Source organism: Eubalaena glacialis, chromosome 9 (assembly GCF_028564815.1).
Source record: "Eubalaena glacialis isolate mEubGla1 chromosome 9, mEubGla1.1.hap2.+ XY, whole genome shotgun sequence".
In the NCBI taxonomy this organism is placed as follows: Eukaryota; Metazoa; Chordata; class Mammalia; order Artiodactyla; family Balaenidae; genus Eubalaena; species Eubalaena glacialis.
This window is the reverse complement of record NC_083724.1, coordinates 11,109,744-11,128,540: the sequence shown is the minus strand read 5'-3', so window position 1 is coordinate 11,128,540 and position 18,797 is coordinate 11,109,744. Positions and strand designations below refer to the sequence as shown.

The following is an 18,797-nucleotide window of genomic DNA, read 5'->3' as shown; positions in this document are numbered from 1 at the left end:
CATTATTTGTAAAAGGAACAGATACTGGTGAGTGAAACAATGTTTCTGAACTCAGAGCCTTAAGTTTATCATGAAAGATGGTCTCTAAGGTTCCTTCAGTTCCAGTTTGCATTTGTTTAAAAAAAACAAAAACAAAAACAAAAACCTCAGCTTTTTCCTTCCTATGTAGGGAAAAACTCAGTTCTTCCCTACTTTGTGCTTCTTTCCTATGTGTCTCCCTTACTAGTCACACAGAACACACAGTTTTGACACTCTTGGTCACCAAATGTATGAAGGTTTTTTCTCCCTACAATATGCAAATCTCTGCAACACCAGCGGGGTATCCTACAATTTAACTCAATTCTGACATTATCTACCAGAGATACTGTCAGATCCCACAGGTTAAGGGCTCAGTCCCACAACACTGCCCCCCCCTCCAACTCCCCTGCCAATATACACACACACTTCAGACACCAGTTGCAGGCCCAGGTTATCACCTGCGCTTCTAACCAACCGGCTATAGATCAGAGGTTCCAAAGACCTCCTCCTTAGGTCTGAATAAGTTGCTAGAGCAGCTCAGAGAACTCAGGGGAACACCTGCATTTACCAGTTTACTAAAGGATGTGATAAAGGATACAGATGACTTCCAGATTTAAGAGATGTGTCGGGCAAGGTATGGGGAAAGGATGGAAACCACTGATCTTTTTACTATCACCATAGTTTTGCCTTTTCTAGAATGTCATATAGTTGGAATCATACATACGTTGTCTTTTCAGGTTGGCTTCTTTCACGTAGTAATACACATTTAAGCTTCCTTCATGCCTCTTCATGGCTTGATAGCTCATTTCTTTTTAGCGCTGAATAATATTCCATTATCTCAATGTACCAGTTTATTTAACCATTTGTCTACTGAAGGACATCTTGGTTGCTTTCAAATTTTGGCAATTATGAATAATGCTGCCATAAACATCTGTGTATAGGTTTTACAGTGGATGTTAAGTTTTCAACTCATTTGGATAAACACCAAGGAGCATGACTGCTACATCGTATGGTAAGGGTGTTTAGTTTGGTAAGAAACTGCTAAATGATCTTCCAAAGTGGCTGTACTAGTCTGCATCCCCATCAACAATGAGTGAGAGTTTCCGTTTCTCTACAGTTTTGCCAGTGTTTGGTGCTGTCAGTGTTTTGGATTCTGGCCATTCTAATAGGTGTGTAGTGGTATTGCCTTGTTGTTGTTTTTTTTGGTTTTGTTTTGTTTTGGTTTTGGCCACACCACGCGGACTGTGAGATCTCAGTTCCCTGACCAGGGATTGAACCTGGGCCCTCGGCAGTGAAAGCAAGAGTCCTAACCACTGGACCGCTGGGGAATTCCCACCTTGTTTTAATTTGCATCTCCCTAATGACATATGATATGGAGCATCTTTTCATAGGCTTGTCATCTATATATCTTCTTTGCTGAGGTATCTGCTCAAGTCTTTAGCCCTTTTTTTTTTGGCTGCGTTGGGTCTTCATTGCTGTGCACGGGCTTTCTCTAGTTGCGGTGAGCGGGGGCTACTCTTCGTTGCGGTGCGAGGGCTTCTCACTGCGGTGGCTTCTCTTGTTGTGGAACACGGGCTCTAGGCATGCAGGCTTCAGTAGTTGCAGCACATGGGCTCAGTAGTTGTGGCACGCGGGCTCTAGAGCGCAGGCTCGGTAGTTGTGGCACACAGGCTTAGCTGCTCTGCGGCATGTGGGATCTTCCCGGACCAGGGCTCGAACCCGTGTCCCCTACATTGGCAGGCGGATTCTTAACCACTGCGCCACCAGGGAAGCCCCTTTGAACCATTTTTAATAGGGTTGTTTGTTTTCCTACTGCTGAGTTTTAAGAGTGTTTTGTTTATTCTGGATAAAAGTCCCTTATCAGACATGTCTTTCACAAATATTTTCTCCCAGTCGGTGGCTTGCCTTCTCATTCTCTTGAAAGCGTCTTTTGCAGAGCAAGGTTTTTTTTAGTTTTTTTAATTTTCTTTTTTTTTTTTTTGGCCCCGTGGCTTGTGGGATTTTAGTTCCCCGACCAGAGATTGAACCTGGGCCCTCAGCAGTGACAGTGTGAAATCCTAACCACTGGACCACCAGGGAATTCCCATGCAGAGCAAAGTTTTTAATTTTAATAAGCCCAGTGCTTCTCAATTATTTTTTCATGAGTAGTAGATTGTTTTGGTTTGTCTGGGTTTTGTTTGGGGGACGGGGAACGAGGAATTTGTGGGGCTTTTTTAACAACTTCATTGAGATATAATTCACACATCGTAAAATTCACCCCTTTAATGCGTAAAATTCAGTGGTTTTCAGCATGTTCACTGTTGGGCAACCATCACCATAATCAATTTTAGAACATTCTCATCACCCCAGAAAGAAACTGTATACTCATTAGCACTCATCTCCCATCTCCCACCCCACAGCCCTGGGCAATCACTAGTCTGCTGTGTCTATGGATTTGTTCATTCTGGACATCTAGAAATGGGGCCTTTTGCGACTAGCTTCTTTCACTTAACATATGTCTTTAAAGTTCATCCACATTGTAACATGCATTATTTCTTTGTTCTTCTTTATAGTTGAATAATATTCCATTGTATGTATTTACCACATTTTGCTTATCCATTCATCAGTTGCTGGACATTTGGGTTGTTTCCACTATTTGGCTGTAAGAATTTGATTTTGACACACTAAATCTGCAATGCCTATCAGACTTCAAAGTGCCTAAGATGTGCTGTAAACAGCTGACCAAGTGAGTCTTGAATTCAAGGAAAAGGATCCAGGTTAGAGAGACCAATTTGGAGATTGTCAGGAAATATATATTTCAAGTCATGAGACTAGAAGAGATAACTAAAGTGGCTACTTACAAACAGAGAAAAGGATAAGTTACAAAAATGAGTCTTAATACTTCACACAGAAGTTAGGGACAGAAGGAGAAACCAGCAAAAGGGACTGCTTGATGAAGTACAAAGGAAACCATGAGAGTGTGGTATTATGGAAGTCCGGTGAAGAAAATGTTTCAAAAGAGGAGTAATCAACTATGTTCAATACCGATGGAAGGGGCGTCCCTGGTGGCGCAGTGCTAAAGAATCCACCTGCCAATGCAGGGGACATGGGTTCGAGCCCTGGTCCAGGGAGATCCCACATGCCGTGGAGCAACTAAGCCCGTGTGCCACAACTACTGAGCCTGCGCTCTAGAGCCCGCGAGCCACAACTACTGAACCCGCGTACCACAACTACTGAAGCCCACGCACCTAGAGCCCATGCTCCACAACCTGAGAAGCCACCACAATGAGAAGCCGACGCACCACAACGAAGAGCAGCCCCCGCTCGCCACAACTAGAGAAAGCCCGCGCGCAGCAATGAAGACCCAACACAGCCAAAAATAAAAATAAATAAATTTATAAAAAAACAAAAAACAAACATAGATGAATCTTGAAAACATCATGCTAAATAAGCCAGTCACAAAAGGCCACATAATATTTGGCCAGGGCTTCCCTGGTGGCGCAGTGGTTGGGAGTCCATCTGCCAATGCAGGGGACACGGGTTCGAGCCCTGGTCCGGGAGGATCCCACTGCCGCAGAGCAACTAAGCCCATGCGCCACAACTACTGAGCCTGCGTTCTGGAGTCCGCGAGCCCCAACTGCTGAGCCTGCGTGCCACAGCCGCTGGGGCCTGTGCGCCTGGAGCCCGTGCTCTGCAACAAGCACTGCAATGCGAAGCCCACGCACCACGGCGAGGAGTGGCCCCCGCTCGCCACAGCTGGAGAGAGCCCGCGTGCAGCAATGAAGACCCAATGCAGCCAAAAATAAATAAACAAATGAACAAATAAATTTATTTTTAAAAATATATATATATTGAGTTGGCCAAAAAGTTCCGTAACACCTTATGGAAAAACCCGAAGGAACTTTTTAGCCAACTCAATATATGACTCAATTTATCTGAAATGCCTGGAATAGGCAAATCCATGAAGATATAAAATAGATTAATGGTTGCTTAGGGCTGGACTTTGAGGTAAGGGGTAATGGGGAGTTTCTGTTAATGGGTATAGTTTCTCTTTGGGATGATAAAAATGTTCTAACATTGATTATGGCAATGGTTGCACAACTCTGTAAATATATTAAAACCCACTGGGAAAAAAACCCCACTGAATTATACACTTTAAAAATTAATTTTATGATATGTGAATTATATCTCATAAAACTGTTATTTTTAAATTAATAATATATAGTACCTCTTTAAAAATAATAATTACCACGTTGACCAAAACCACTCAAATGTACTCCTTGTGGATAGAGGTAGCTGTCCTCCCAATCAATTTCAAAAGATCAGTGTTGTACAACATCCTCTTTCTATTATAATCCATTAGACCTGTGATATATAATTTATTATTTGTATAGTAATTAGCTCCCAAAGTTTACAATTACTATTTGCATTTTTTTTTTCACCCTAACTCACTTCCATCTAGCTTAAGGGTAGTTCCAAAGAACAAATATGCCATGACTGGCCTGTATTTTTTTATAGTCTTTCGTTACCACCTCCCTTCTCAGTCAGCCAGAAAAAAGAGCACTACTTTTTTTAGGTTAGCCTCATAGAGCAGCAATTTATACTTTTAAATGTACTTTCTGAAACTATACAATTTTTAAAATAAAACAATATAGTGATGTTTTAAAGTACCTATCTCAGGACCTTACCCACCTTTCTTAGGTATAATGCCTTGCTCAATTAATATCTGCGATTTTTTTCAGGTACACTCACCAAATCTCCTCAAAGAGAATTCCACCAAGGTATCTGTAGAAGTGCTTTGCTGTAATTTGTCCAGGAGTGGGCAGAGTTTTCTGTTTGTTGCCAGGAGGCCTGCATGTTCTCAGGCACTTGTCCCACCCACACTCTTTCAGATTGCACATCTTTTAAGAACAGGCCTAACTTCCATCAGTGAAGGTCAGGGCCCATACCTAATATATTCTCTGACATAAGCATATAATGTTGACCTCTCCTCTTGCCCACTCTCAGTTACTTGTAAATTTGGGGGCTCCACCAAATTTGGTGTACACCCCTTTAAAGATCAATCATTAGTATGTTACCCAAACAAACCAACCTACTATAAACTCCACCATGAATTAAGCCAGACTGTCCTCTAGAGAGGGCTGTCCTCACCCTGCGTTACACTGCACTCCTTTCCCAATTGCTTTTTCCCAAATTGCACTTTAATGTCATACCAGCAACCTGTAGTAAAGGGCATTATAGGAAACAGTCCTCTACAGAGCTAGTCATTGCATGGACTATAAACAAGGTGCATAGGATGCTGTGATTAAATAGTTGCCTTCAAGGAGGACTGGGGGAGGAATGTCTCTTTGTTTCTTCCATCAGGGATAGATGTGATTTCCCTGAGAAGCTTATTTTTATCATCTTACAGACTCTGTAAATTTTTTTTAGTTGATCAGTTTCCATCTTTCTGTAGGCTCCTAGAAAGCTTAAGGTCTAATCTCAAAGAAATAACCCAGTCATCATAGCTTTTATTTTATATGTACTATTCTTACTTTTCCTATTGGCTCCATCTTGGTTTCCTATCTTTATTTTCTTCTTGTCTCATTTTTCTTACTTATTCTGAATATAATTTATCTTGCTATATTGAATGCTTCTTTGTAAACCACTCTATATCCTTTTTAGAACAAAGTGAGTTATCATTTAACATTCTGAAACTAATCACAGCACAGATTCGTGAGGGACTCTATAGTTCTCATTTTGAGTGTTGCAGAATTTGCACCCACATATGACTGGCTCTCCTGGCCCATAATGCCTCCTGGACTGCAAGTCACTTCTGGTGACTGGCCCAAACCCCCAGTGCTGATCTGAAAGTAACAGGAGACCATTAGCTAAAGAACATCACAGTGAAACCCTACCAAAAGCCAGTGAGTGCCTAGCGAACCATGTAAACTACTTAGGCAACATCTTCAACCCAAGGCCAGGCACGCTAACTTGCGTAAAGTTAACAGCTGCCTCCTATAACTGCCACTTCTGCAGTCCCAACAGAGGACTTAGAGCACTAAGCCTCTAAGCCAAAGCCACTGCCTCTCATCGCTCCAGTTCAGCAGCAGCTTACAAATTCATGTCAAGAACACATAAAAATAAGAAGTCTAGGGCTTCCCTGGTGGCGCAGTGGTTGAGAATCTGCCTGCCTAATGCAGGGGACACGGGTTCGAGCCCTGGTCTGGGAAGATCCCACATGCCGCGGAGCAATTAGGCCCGTGAACCACAATTACTGAGCCTGCGTGTCTGGAGCCTGCGCTCCGCAACAAGAGAGGCCGCGATAATGAGAGGCCCGCACACCGCGATGAAGAGTGGCCCCCACTTGCCACAACTAGAGAAAGCCCTCGCACAGAAACGAAGACCCAACACAGCCATAAATAAATAAATAAATAAATAAAAAGAAACTCTTCATGAGAAATGTCTAAAAATGGAGAAAACAGATAAAATAAAATAAAAAAAAAGAAGTCTATGAAATCTCAGTACAAACTCTACATATGTCAGCCAACTACACACACAGTGGCCTCTCAGAGCCCAGTCTTGCATGGGAGAGGCTCCTCCAAAGCCCTTCAAAGCTTTGTTTGCAGCTTGATTTGTAGGAAGCATGGTTTCTCTTTCTGCCCCAAAGCAGTCACTGAGGCAAGATTCTCAATCTTATCCCAAATATAGGGCAAACTACACCCATTTCTCCCCACAGTGCCTAATTAATTCCTAATCCTTGAAAAAGTAGAGGTTCATGGACCCATTCTTAGGAGACCCTATTTCCCTTCTCTACCTTTTCCTCAAGATACTTGTTTACAGATCCACTCTATTCTCTGCTCCTGTCTCCCTGTTCTCTCTTGCCCCTCAAACACACTGGGTTTTGAATTTCTGTAATTCTTCGTTTAGCTGATCTTGTTATCTGAAACATACTATTTCCTTTATTTACTTTTACATACTGGTATTTATAAAATCTCTTATCTTAAGAAATAAAAATCTATCTAAGATTATATTCTACACAGCCTTTGAATAGAGTCTCTACTATAACACAAATCACTGGGAATGAAGAGTGGGAGCCAGAATCCAAGATGACAATGATATTCACATGCTAACAATCCAGAAGGAAATATCTGTACCTTCAGTAAAAACCAGAGTTTCTGAGCCCTGGCACTGCCGACAACTCTCTGTTGTGGGGGCTGCTGTCCTGTGCACTGTATGATGTTCAGCAACATCTGGCCTCTACACCCCCTAGATAGCTGCGAAAATCTACAAGTGTCTCCAGACATCGCCAAATATCCGCTCAGGGGGCAAAATCACCCCCAGCTGAGAACCACTGGTCTAGACCTTTCTCCTGAGTTTAACACTATTAGAACAGTGTCTGGAGCACATTTGGTAATCAATAAATATTTGTTACCCAACAGATCTGTTTATCCAACAGTCTTCTGAACGTTTCTGCCTCAATGTCTTGACTTGGCAGCATCTCAAATTCAGTCTGGCCCAAACCAAACTCCCTTGTACGCCTTAATCTAGTTATTAGTATTTACTAAGTAATCCATGCCAGAAACTAAGAGATGACACTGAACTCTTCTCTCTCTCTCTCAAACCTAGACATAATCTGTCAACAGGTCCTATTATACCATCTTCATTTCCTTTTATACACCACAACCACTTGTCACTGGCTTACTTCAAAAGCTTTTATGTCACGTGGTCTATTGCTTCTATGACATTTTTGTCCCATTCCAATCCAAGGTCCATAATGCTGCTAGAAAATTCCAAAACCTGTCACTGTCCCCCTTAAAAACCTCTCAAGGACACTCCTCTGTCTACTATAGTGTTTCCCAAACTCCATTCAGATATCATCTTTGTGATTTTGTCATATTCTTACTACATACAACAGTGTATCTCTCTAATAGTTTTCTTTGAATCTACTTTTTAGTTAGCCATATTTTTTAAAATATCACAAAGCATGATTTATTTGTTTTTCCCTAAAATATAAAAACATTTCAAAGTGTTTATACATGAACCATCTCAAAGATAAAAATTCAAGTTTATCAGCCTCGTCTTCCATGATTTGGTCTCTGCCTGTCTTCCCTGCACCACCTCGAGCCATACCAGACTACTTCAAGTTGACCAGCCATGTTCTTTCAGATTAAGCTATACCATTGCACATGGTATTTCTTCTGTTTCATGTTCTTTCCTTCCCGTCTTGTCTACCTGAAAAAACTCTGCTCATCCTCTCATTGCTCCTCCTTTGTGAAACTATCTGTGGCTCCAGAGTTAGATGCTGCTTCTTCTATGTTCTCTGATATGCTGGACAGCTCTCTATTTTAGCACCTACCACACTATGCAATGATCATTTGTTTACCTCTCTATCTCCCCTACTATATTAAGAGCCCCTCAAAGACAGAGAGAAGTGCCAAATTCTATCTCTAGCATCCACAGGGAATAGTACTTGACACAGGAGACAGTTAAAGAAATGTCTGTTGTAAAGCAGTACGGTTTGATTCAACACACCTTAACTGAGTGTCTATCACATACAAGGCAGTGTTCTAAGACTGTGGAGAACACAAAAATAAACAAGATATGATCCTGGCCCTTCAAGAAGCTTGCAGTCTAATGGTGGAGACAGGCATATTTACTATCATACAAGACAGAACAATACAAGTGGTAGTAAAATGAAACAAAAACTGCTATGGGGCAAAGGTTAGTATAGAACAGAAAGAATGGAAAATTTTTTTGACCTTGCCAAACAGCCTGTGGGACCTTAGTTCCCGGACCAGATATTGAACCTGGGCCATGGCAGCGAAAGCACCGAGTCCTAACTACTGGACCACCAGGGAATTCCAGAATGGAAATTTTAAATAGCAAATAAATTCAGGTATATACTCTGCTGACTCACTGTGGCAAAAATCACTTAAACCTTATCAAGTCCTGGCTCTGATATTTGTTCTGCCTATCACAGTGATAGAGTGGACATGAAGGTACTCTGAAAACTGTTAAGTAGCTGTGTAAATTCTAACCATTACTAATAATTCTGACTGTGGAATCCAGGAGCCCTGTATGGAGAAAGTGACATCTGAGCTAGAGCTAAAAAGGGCATGGAGGGGAATTCCCTGTTGGTCCAGTGGTTAGGACTCTGCACTTTCACTGCTGTGGGCCCGGGTTCGATCCCTGGTAGGGGAACTGAGATTCCACAAGCCATTTGGTGCAGCCAAAAAATAAATAAATAAATAAATAAAATTAAAAGGGGCATGAAGGGTATTGTATAGAGGAAGTGTAAGTGGTAGTTATGGATATGAACCCTGGAGCCAGACTGCCTAGGTCTGAATGCAGCTCCTTCACTTACTTACTAGCTATATGCCTTTGAAAAGTTACTTAATCTGCCTGTGCTTAAGATACCTGTCTGTAAAATGGGGCAAATGTTAGTGCCCAACTCACACAGTATTAAATGATTTAATATTTGTGCTATATAAGTATTACATAAGTAGGTAAAAGAAGGAGACGAAGCAGAAGCAAAGAAGCAGGGAAGTACAAGGCACACTGTCAGAAGAGAGCACTCTAATGTGCTCAGAATGGAAGGTAAAAAGAAAGGTGATTAAGTGGAAGACATACTTAGAAAAGTATGCTATTTGCCATCCTAAAAGGCTATTAACTGTATCAGAAAGAGCTCTGCACAAAGAGGCTTTCCAACTTAATTCACTGATTAGCTGGACATCCTCAGGCAGATCATAAACTCTACAAAGCTCAGTTCCCCCTCAGTAAAGTGAGAAGAATACAGAACTAGGCAAACTCTGATTCTCTCTCAGCTCTGAAATTCTAGAAAAGGGTCTGGGGAGTCATTAGAAGTGTGCACTGTCCCATAGGAAACCTACTACCACATGTAGCTATTGAGCACCTGAAATGTGGCTGATCCAAACTGGGATGTGTTGTAAATGTAAAACATATACCACATTTTGTAGACTTAATACAAAAAAAAGACAAGGTATTATGTTAGTAATTTTATATTAATTGTATGTTGAAATTGGGTTAAATAAAATATTACTAAGATTGATTTCACCTGTTTCTTTTTACTTTAAAAAATTTAACAATTTGAGGCTCACACTTCTGAGCATTTTCTATTGGACGGCACTGCTACAGACTATTTTCAGAAGACCCAAGAGACTGTGATTCTGTAGCCAAAAAGACAAAACGCCAAGCATTATCAGAAAGGGTCTCAGAAAGATTATGAATGAAAACACTATTCTATGGGCTTCCCTGGTGGCGCAGTGGTTGAGAGTCTGCCTGCCAATGCGGGGGATGCGGGTTCGAGCCCTGGTCTGGGAGAATCCCACGTGCCGCGGAGCAGCTGGGCCCATGGCCACAACTACTGAGCCTGCGCATCTGGAGCTTGTGCTCCGCAACAAGAGAGGCCGCGACAGTGAGAGGCCCGCGCACCGCGATGAAGAGTGGCCCCCGCTCGCCGCAACTAGAGAAAGCCCATGCACAGAAACGAAGATCCAACACAGCCAAAAATAAATAAATAAATAAATAAATAAATAAATAAAATTTTAAAAACAAAAAACAAAACAAACAAAAAAAACTATTCTAGCCCTATAGAAAGCCACAGTCTGTCCCTAACTGCTGTACTGTGTTCATTTTTCCTTGAAATACCTAAAGAAAGATAATATACAAAACCACTCAGGTAAACAGAATGATCAGTAAGACAGGCAATAAGGTGAGTGACAAGACTAACAGGCTTCAAACCTAGAAGGCTCAAGACTACCATATATGAGAATCTATAAAATCAAATAGAGGCTGAATAAGGAGGTACAGAACGCTCTTCACCAAGTCTTAGAAAAAAGCAAGGGAGAATTCTCTGAAGCTTTATGGAGGCATTTCAAACAGAGGTACAATTTTGCAGAGCAGTGGCCTTATATGAAAAACAGAGATGGCTCAGTGGCCTTATATGAAAAACAGAGATGGCTCAGTGGCCTTATATGAAAAACAGAGATGGCTCAGTGGCCTTATATGAAAAACAGAGATGGCTCAGTGGCCTTATATGAAAAACAGAGATGGCTCAGACTAAACATAAAAGTGAGTTCCAAAAAAGATTACAGCAACTATCAATCCATAGAAGTGGTTACTTCTCCCTGTGTTGCATGTGTGAGGTAGACACTAGTATTCTCCCAACCCCTACCATGGAAACTGTCTTCAGTTCTTCAGTAAAAAAAAAAAACAAAACTGAACACCAACTCAGTGTGCAACTTCTTTACTTACATGGGACCTTTAAGAACTGTCAAAGAGATCAGACAATCTCCAAGTTATAGAACCTCTCCCATGACAAAATACGTAAGTGTAAGTATTCAGTAAACCTGTCTTCCATCATTCATTCTTACATTTGGTCAGATAGGACTCTGTGTCTTCTATGATCCTCTCTGAAATTTTTTTAGTGGGTGAGAATCACACGAACTCTTTTTTAAGACATGTTACGCTTTGGTCCACTCACCTTCACGTATCACCCTTATTCCTTCAAAACAGTTATGTACACTTGACCCAGGACTAGTGATTTGACCATTTCCAATTTAGATATAGAGAAATCATGATTAGATCTAGAACATCCTATGCATTTATTATTTTATTTAGTATCTCCAACTTCCAGTCAATTTAAAACACAGGTAAATTTCTGTCTATTTTTATACCAGAACAAATCTTTTCCATAATGATCATTAAGTGGCCCCAATGATTTCTTTCCTTCCTTTGATAGAATATTTTATTTTGGCTTTAAAGCCTCAGAAAAAGTGCTCCTGGAATACTTTCTTGGTCTGCCTAATTTTAGTTTGCACTTCATGCCAAGAGGGAGAAACAGAATTAAATTTCTTTAAATACACCAGAGATGCAGCACAAGAAAATTAATCTGATAAAAACATTTCCAAGACAAAGAAGAAAAGCCTCCACTCATATAGAAAAATTCAGAATTTTTTTTTTCTAGTAGTTGGTCCAGGGTGAGGAAAAAAATTTACTAGGAAACAGATACACACTAAGTACAGTCCAATTGTGTTGCAAAGGGAAATGAAATGGTTTAATAACTATATTCTCTTAGGTTAGGAAAGAAATCTAATGTTTATCAAACTAAGAGGTCTAAAGAAAATCCAACTGATTTGTCTTTCAAATCATTTCAATATCCAATATCAAGATACATTTCATAATAAGCAATATTTTACTCATTATAAACACAAAGCTTAAAACTGCTTTACATATCCTAAAGAACAGAAAACTCCACATCAATTCACTGACATGTAAAAACCAACTTTAGTTTTCCAATGAACTGGGTCACAATGTTGCGTTTTTTTAAGGAAAAATCCTTGTTTCCTAAAAAGCCATATAGCAGAAAGAAGCTACAAAACTATCGTCACAAAAGCATGAAAGCTACATTTCTACTAATACTGGCTTTGTCCTCATTTTAATTAAATTATCCTGTTAAAAAGGGGAAAATGGACAAGAATGCCTCCCCTATAAAACAGCACATATAATTAACCTACAAGTTAGTTACATTCACAACAGCTCCTGTGGCCTTAAACATTTTGCATACTGTTGACTGATGTTAAATATCAACTCCCTGTACCAAGAGATGGCAAAAGAAAAAACCAGTAATATCTTCCTTAAGAGAAAAAAATTCACGGACAAAAATAAATTGCTTTAAACCCACAGCTTAAAGAATAAAAAGAATTCAAAATTATCAACAGTTTACCCACTTACCACACAGCAAATCAAAGTTAACTGAACAAGAACAGGCACTACCACTAACCTCTAAACACTGCTAGTCACCTAAGCACTGGTTTTAACAAACGCATAGAAACACTTGTCAAAAAAGCAGTATCCCAAAGGCTTACATTTCTTTATTCTTACGTTCATTCCTTTACCCAAACATAGGTTTACTGTTGCTAGGACTCTGCAGTACAAAGAACGACTCATTTCCTTTGGAAAACCAAAACAATGAAACCTTGAGCTAAAAAGAGATTGGGGGGGGGGGAGCGGGGACAACTTAAAGGACAGAAACGTATTGGTGTTTATTGAGAGCCTGTTACTTTATCCACTTAAAACAGCTCAACGACGTGCTCGAAAACGGGTTCATATTGGAATGAGCAGAAGAAAACCAACACTCCTAAAAAGCAACTGGGAGAAGTGCTCGGGCAGCGGGACGACTTGACGTTCTCTCACCCTACCAGACCGCTAGGGCCCCCACCTGCCCCTTCCCATCTCCATTCCTCAGGCACCTAAACCCACTGGGGCCGCGTTCCGGGAGCACGCTGCATTCCCTGTCAGACGCCGGCCTCCCCGCGCTCCTGTCACCGCTTCTGAGGGGATGGCCGCTGCCACTGCCCGCGGGGGCTCGCGTCAGACTCCGAGACCCGGGGTCGGGGTGAGGCGAGAGGAGTCTTGTAAGCAAAGCCGTGAAGGCTCGAGCCCCGGGGCAGCCCCAAGGCCAGGACGGGCAACCCTGGGGCAGAGGCCGCGACATTCCTTGGGATCCCCGCCGAGGGATTCGGGATGGCATTCGGGGGACTCGGGCTCCCCCCGCTCCCCGCGTGACGCCAAGTCGGAACGAGTCGCCTCGCACCGCGTAAGGCCCTCCACCGTGACGGGACAGGACACCGCCGGGGGTCCCGCGGAGAGAGGAAGGGCGGGCCGGCGGGAGCCCCACTGCCGGAAGGGGGGGAGCCCCGAAAGCAGCGCTCCCGCCCCGGCCAGGCTCACCTTCAGGTCGTTCTCCGGCAGGTATTTGCACAGCCGCGCTATCTCCACATACTTGTCCAAGTCCAGGGGCGCCATTTTAGAAATAACAAGCCCCGACGGCAGCAGCGGCGTCCGCGGCTGTGCTAGCGGCGGCAGCGGCGGAGGCCGAAGCCGGAACACTTCCTACGTCACGTCCGGCCCGTGAGACGCGTCTACGCAGCGGCGTAAAGCTTGACCCGATTTTCCCCGCTGCTTCGGCACGCCCCACGCTCTCTCCCGCGGAACACAAGCTGCAGGCCCCCAGAGGTCCCTGGGTCCAGGGAGCTGAAACTGCTGAGACCCGTAGTTGTTTACCGTGGGGGGTGCTGGGATTTGTAGTTTTCTATAGTGGCCAGCTACTCTTCTTTTCCTCCCCTTCCCTTCCTCTAGACTTTCACCTCTGGCGACCCAGCGAGGCTTTTCCGATGCAAAATGGCAAAGTAGGTGACACTAGCCATTCCCTGGTTTCTCACTCCGACTCTTGTAAGCATTCTCTCACCAGAATATCTTCACTTAAAAATTGGGTAAGCCTGGGGACTTCCCTGGCGGTCCAGTGGTTAAGACTATGCGCTTCCACTGCAGGGGGCACGGGTTCCTCCCTGGTCAGGGAACTAAGATCCCGCATGCTGCACGGTAGGGCCAAAAAAAAAAAAGTTGGGTAGGCCTGGCCGTATAGTAACCTGTTTGCACCTTTCCAAGGCCTTAATAGAAACCTTGCCTAAACCCTTGGCAGAGATGTCAGGCTACCAACTTTCCAGCCTGGAAAGAAAGGAAACAAATATTAAAGCTCTTCTTAGGCCAGGCACTATACAAATGCTGTTTTTCTGTCTAATCCTCATAACGATTGATAGCAAAGGAAGGCTCAGAGAGGTTGAGTAACTTGCCCAGATCTCACAGGGTATAGGCAGGGGAGCCAAGACTGGAATAGGTCTGGGTGGCTTAAGTCTACTTCAGTGCGTGTCCCATGAGGGCAGAGAGTTTTTTTGTTGTACCAAGAACAGGACCTGGTACTTAGCACACTTTCAACATTCCTTCACTCAACAGCTATTAATTGAACACTTAACTATATGCCAGGTACAGTTGTAGGTGCTTAGGGTATTCTGCAAACAAAATAGAAGAAGATCCCTATCCTCAACCTGTAGCTATATTGCAGTAAAGGAGACAGAACATAAACCATTAAACAATAATATAGTAAATAACTGTAGAGTATATTAGAAAGTGGTGGGCTTCCCTGGTGGCACAGTGGTTAAGAATCCGCCTGCCAATGCAGGGGACACGGGTTCGAGCCCTGGTCCGGGAAGATTCCACATGCTGTGGAGCAACTAAGTCCGTGCACCATAACTACTGAGCCTGTGAGCCACAACTACTGAGCCCACGTGCCACAACTACTGAAGCCCGCATGCCTAGAGCCTGTGCTCCGCAACAAGAGAAGCCACTGCAATGAGAAGTCCGTGCACTGCAACGAAGAGTAGCCCCCACTCGCCACAGCTAGAGAAAGCCTGCGCACAGCAGAGACGACCCAATGCAGCCAAAAATAAATAAATAAATAAAATAAAAATTTTTAAAAAAAGCGGTAAGTGCTAGGGGGAAAAAAAACAGAGCAAGGGAGATGTAGTGATGCATGTTTAGGAATCAACAAGGAGGTGGGGGAGTTAGCCATGCAGTTACTTGAGACAAATTCTAGAGAGGAGCTGATGCAGAGGCCCTAGGATAAAAGCATGTCTGGAATCTTTGGGAAATGGCAAGAAGATTAGTGTGGTTGGATCAAGGTGAGGGGAGTAGGAGAGGAGATGAGAGAAAAGAACACTGATTTTTACTTTCGATGTAATGGGGAATTATTGCTGAGTCTTGAGCAGAGAAGTAACATGATCTAACTCATTTTAAAAGGGTCGCTCTGGCTGCTGTGTAAGACTGTAGGAGGCAATGATTGCAGCTGAAAGACCGGTTAGGAGACGGTTATATAGTCCAATAGTAGCAGGTGCTCAGTGAATATTTGTTGTTCAAGTGACCCTGGACTGGATCCTCTGGCCCTAAAGTGTATTTTGACGACATGTGGCGAAACTTTATTGAGGTCTCTGGGTGATGTTCTTTGTATTACAACTGTTCTGTAAGTATGAAATTGTTTCAAAGTAAAATTAATTTTTAACAGTCTGTTGCAGAATGGTGCCCACAAGCATAGATTTCTTCATTTATTCAACGAATACCTATGATGTGAATGAGACAGATACGATCCCTGCCCTATGGCACTTACAATCTGATAACAAACATGTAAATGAGGAAAGAATTAATTACAAAGTATGATTAATGGCAAAAAAAGGGAAAAAAAGGGAAAGAAGGAGTGCTGTAAGAAAAATGGAGTAGAAGAGGCCTACTTTAGGTTGGCAACATAGTGGAGGTAAAGTGTGCAGACTCTAGCACCAAATGGCTAGAGTTCAAGCCCAGGCTCTACTACTCCCTGTGTGACTTTGGCAAAGTTATGTACCCTTTCTGTGCTCCAGTTTTCTCAGTTCCAATGTGGCGATAATAACAGTGCTTGCCTCATATGGAGATGATAAGAATACTTACCTTCTAGGCTTGTACTGAGGTTAAATAGAGTTAATATATGGAAAGGGTTTAAAACAATGTCGTGTACAGTGAGTGCAGTGTGTTAGCTCTGAATATTGGGTGAGCAGAAAAGGCCTTTTTGAAGAGGTAACATTTAAGACTTTAGGGGGAAAAAAAAGTATAGGGATAATATGCTCAGAGTTTTTTGGAGGAAAAAAAAACCCCAAATGAGGGAAAGATGCTATTGTTGTTTGATTTTTTTTTTTTTTTTTACAGTCCTCTGAAAAACTGACAATTCACTTTTCATCTTTGAACCTCAGTAACTGGGAATTAATCCTATTCAAATATCGTCTCAGAATTGGGAAGGGAGACAAATAGGGAGATGGATATGAACGTTCTTTACAAACAATAAAGTGCTTGAAAGGAAGGTGTCACCAGCATCATTGCTTCCCTTGCTGATAAGTCAGTGAACAGGTAGGTAATGAAGACAATCCCCTTCCAGTGAAAATAGGGGGCAGTCCTCACATTACCAAACTGTCTGGCAGTAAGAAGGTCCCTCCTGCAGACCCACCTCATTCAGTGAACCTCACTCTTGACATTCCCAGTTGGGTGAGTTCTTAGAAGAGATGATAGACACATTGGGTGGTGTGTTACAGAGACAGTGTACAGAGCTTGCTGACTGGAATATGTTCTTAGTCTTCCTTGCACGAAACAGGAGATCTGGGTTCCTGTTCTCCCATTTATGTGGGTTAGTCATTTTAACTTCTCTGGGCCTCAATTTCCAGTTTAAAAATAGATCTCCAAAGTTCTTTCCAGCACTTCCTGAAAAGTGATTTCTAGTCTAAAAGCATAGATCCCACAATGAAAATTAGTTGCTATTTTGCCCACAAACCTCTTCCAGTTTTTCTTGTTTATGTGCAACTCCAGCATGGCACCTTGAAATGGATTTAGCCTAAAGACACAGGGGGTGAGACAGCATTCTGCATCTGTGAGCAGAAATCTCCGTCTAGATGCACATGGACGTATGGCAGAGCCAACCTGGCCTTAGTTTTCTTTCCTGAAAGAGAGCAGGAAACTCCTCTTTGGCAAACAGTCAGTGGAGAGTTTTCCATTAACGTGGGAACTCACAAAGACTCCAGGTCTTTGGAATAGGATATGTGAGCAATAAAAAGAGCTACAGACTGCAAATTCCATCTTGTCAATAAATTTTTGTTACGGTTTCAAGTAGCGAAAAGATTTACCAAGTTCACCTTTCAGCTGTACTATCAAATCCTCTCAACTGCTCCTTCTTTGAGGTGGGTAATTACTATTCCCATTCTAGAGATGAAGAACCTAGAGTTCAGAGAGGGTCAACTTGCCAAATGTCAAGGTTAGATGGTTAGTGCGGGAGCCTGGATGTGAACCCAAGTATGTCTGTCTGCTTCCCACTCTGCTACCATAGCTCTGTGCAGCAGGCGCTCCTGTGGTTTCCTTCCTTAGCTGTTTCCTCCAATTCCTAGGATACAACAACTCAGCCCTCCTGATTGTGGGGTTCTCTGAAACATAGCCATAGGTGAGCCAGCTCTCCATTTTCAGGAAAGCCACAGGAAACCTATGGTTATGAAGGAGACCACAGTAATGCAGATGAATACATCTCACTCAGGACTGGTGTCTAGAGTTCATTTACACCTAGGAATAGCATTACATTTTACATACAACCAGCTCTGCGCCAGTCACTGGGCACTAAGCAGTTTATATACATTAGCTCATGTATTCCCCACCATAACCTTGTGACATAAGTCTTATTAGCTCCATTTTACAGACCGGTGACACTGGGGCCCAGAGAAAAGTTATCTTCCGCAAAAATAGATACTTTCCTTGATGAACTTTTTATTCCTTGCACTTTTTACGAGCGTACCTAGTTATTTGTTTTTCTGTTTAATCTCTCTCTAGTTTGTAAACTCCAGGAGGCCAGGGGCCAGGTTTGGCTGGTTCAGCATAGTGCCTGCTATAGTTACAAACGCTAATTATGGAATAAGTCAGCTCTTCAGGGCGCCAAAGCTTGAACTGGCCTAAAGACTGCACAGGGGGACTTCCCTGGTGGTCCAGTGGTAAAGAATCCGCCATACAATGCAGGGGACGCAGGTTTGATCCCTGGTCAGGGAACTAAGAGCCCACATGCAGCTAAGCCTGTGCGCCACAACTACTGAGCCCGCGTGCCACAAACTACAGAGCCCATGCACCCTGGAGCCTGCGCACCCCAACTAGAGAGAAAAAACCCGCAGGCCACAACTAGAGAGAAACACGCGGGCCACAAGTAAGATCCTCCGTGCCACAACTAAGACCCGACACAGCCAAAAATAAATTAATTAAAAAAAAATAAGACTGCGCAGGGAAATTTCACACCTAGGAAAGCACCCTCAACTCTCCCTTTCAGAAACCATTCTAACAACCGCTGGAACTGAAAATATCCTAGCTCCTTTAAAATAGCCCAAGGGATTTGGGTCACCTAACTGGATGCCCAA

General features: G+C 42.7%; 1 protein-coding gene across 1 annotated transcript in view; it reads right to left on the bottom strand.

Moving 5' to 3' along the window:
* PPP6C (protein phosphatase 6 catalytic subunit) overlaps positions 1-13,969 on the bottom strand; it is a 30,562-nt gene extending 16,593 nt beyond the window's left edge. Inside the window, exon 1 of the mRNA XM_061200968.1 lies at positions 13,732-13,969. Within this exon, the coding sequence (XP_061056951.1) occupies positions 13,732-13,806 (75 nt within the window). The 5' untranslated portion in view covers positions 13,807-13,969. The remainder of the gene's footprint in view (positions 1-13,731) is intronic.
* Positions 13,970-18,797: the final 4,828 nt, after the last annotated feature.